Genomic DNA, 1949 nt, shown 5'->3' on the forward strand with positions numbered 1-1949 from the left:
GGATAATAAGCTAAGCCTTAAGTCACAAAATCTAATGAAGTAGACACTCCACTCAGTTTGAAAGGAAGTCATTGCCTCCCTTAGCTTCAATCTTTCAGCAACTATTCAACAGAAGAAGTAGTCTATGTGGAATAAACGTGCTAATTGGATCACTCGGCTTTTTTCCTGGGCTCTCTAATATCTTACATTCTCTTTAGAATAGAAATATAGTCCCTTAAATACTTTAATTGATTTGAATAGCTATTGAAAATACAGCAGCAATATATCTTGTTCTTTGAAGCAAACATTTTACATTTTTTTCCACAGAATTTCACTAACTTAGGTAATTTATGCATGTGCAAAAATTTGCTCAGTATCTGTTATGTACGTTTTATGTTACTAATATGTGTACTCACGTATAAAGTTAGTATATGTGCAAATATAACTCCTATACAGTTCCATAGCATAAATATTTATATGGATACCCAAAGGGCAATGGAAAGGCATAAATATTTTAAACATCAGTGTGGCTTGATATACGCATAGAAGTTATTGGATGAGGCATGTTTTTCTCGTACCGATAAATGTTATTCTCATTTTCTTTTCTCTATCATACCGAATCAATACATTTCTCATTCACCCTCATAACTCTTCTCTTTTGCCAGGAACATAGTTCAGCCCCTACTCCCTTCCCTTCAAAGAACACGTGGTGATGGCTGGAGGAAACCTGAGTGTGGAGACGACCTTTGCCCTCTTAGGTTTCACAGATTACCCAGAGCTTCGGATTCCTCTGTTCCTTGTGTTTCTGATCATGTACATTAGCACTGTGATAGGAAATCTCGGGATGATCATAATCATCAAGATTAACCCCAAATTCCACACTCCCATGTACTTTTTCCTCAGTCACCTTTCCTTTGTTGATTTTTGCTACTCCTCCATCATTACTCCAAAGCTGCTGGAAAACTTGGTAATGGTTGACAAAAGCATCTTCTACTTTAGCTGTATGCTGCAGTACTTCCTGTCCTGCACTGCCGTGGTGACTGAATCCTTCCTGCTGGCAGTGATGGCCTATGACCGTTTTGTGGCCATCTGCAACCCTCTGCTTTACACAGTGGCCATGTCACAAAGGCTCTGTGCCATGCTGGTGGCTGGCTCTTATCTGTGGGGGATGTTGGGCCCCTTGGTACTCCTTTGCTATTCTCTCCTTTTAAACTTCTCTGGACATAATGTAATCAACCACTTTTTCTGTGAGTACACTGCTCTCATAGCTGTCTCTACCTCTGATATACGCATTCCAAACCTTCTGCTGTTTGGGTTCGCCACCTTCAATGAGGTGAGTACGTTACTGATCATCCTCACTTCGTATGCTTTTATTTTTGTTACTGTACTAAAAATACGTTCTGCCAGTGGCCGTCGCAAAACTTTCTCCACCTGTGCTTCCCATCTGACGGCCATCACCATCTTTCACGGGACCATCCTCTCCCTCTACTGTGTGCCTAACTTGAAAAACTCTCAGCAAACGGTCAAAGTGGCCTCTGTGTTCTACACAGTGGTCAACCCCATGTTGAACCCACTCATCTATAGTCTAAGGAACAAAGATGTAAAGGATGCCTTTAGAAAATTAATAGACTCTAAAGTCTTGATTCACTGACCCAATATCAAAGGATGATTTCAATCCCAGCAAGCAACTGAGCCAGAACCTAAAATTCTTCTAAAGCATGTAGCATGTATTTGTGTGAGATTTTCATGGATGACTGTCCTATTAATATATCATAAATTGATAAGATCAAATCCCTTGAAAATGTCAAAGCAATTTAATTTTGGGATGAATTCCACAGGATTTGACCCATATAACATCTATTTCTTCAAACTTTCTAAAAACAAACATATATACAACACATCAAGGTAAAAATAAATAATAGTAATACTATGTCATTGTTGTTGTTGTTGTTGTTAAGTGCCATCGAGTC

The 1949-nt window shown here is 39.0% G+C and overlaps 1 protein-coding gene across 1 annotated transcript; it reads left to right on the forward strand.

The window, feature by feature from the left end:
• The first annotated feature begins 691 nt into the window (after positions 1-691).
• LOC103210795 (olfactory receptor 5D14) lies at positions 692-1630 on the forward strand. The gene has a single exon (XM_007956705.1). It carries the CDS (start codon positions 692-694, stop codon positions 1628-1630), a length of 939 nt encoding a protein of 312 aa, XP_007954896.1.
• Positions 1631-1949: the final 319 nt, after the last annotated feature.

The sequence above is a fragment of the Orycteropus afer genome, unplaced genomic scaffold (genome assembly GCF_000298275.1).
Source record: "Orycteropus afer afer isolate SDZICR_OR568_19922 unplaced genomic scaffold, OryAfe1.0 scaffold00650, whole genome shotgun sequence".
Taxonomy (NCBI): Eukaryota; Metazoa; Chordata; class Mammalia; order Tubulidentata; family Orycteropodidae; genus Orycteropus; species Orycteropus afer.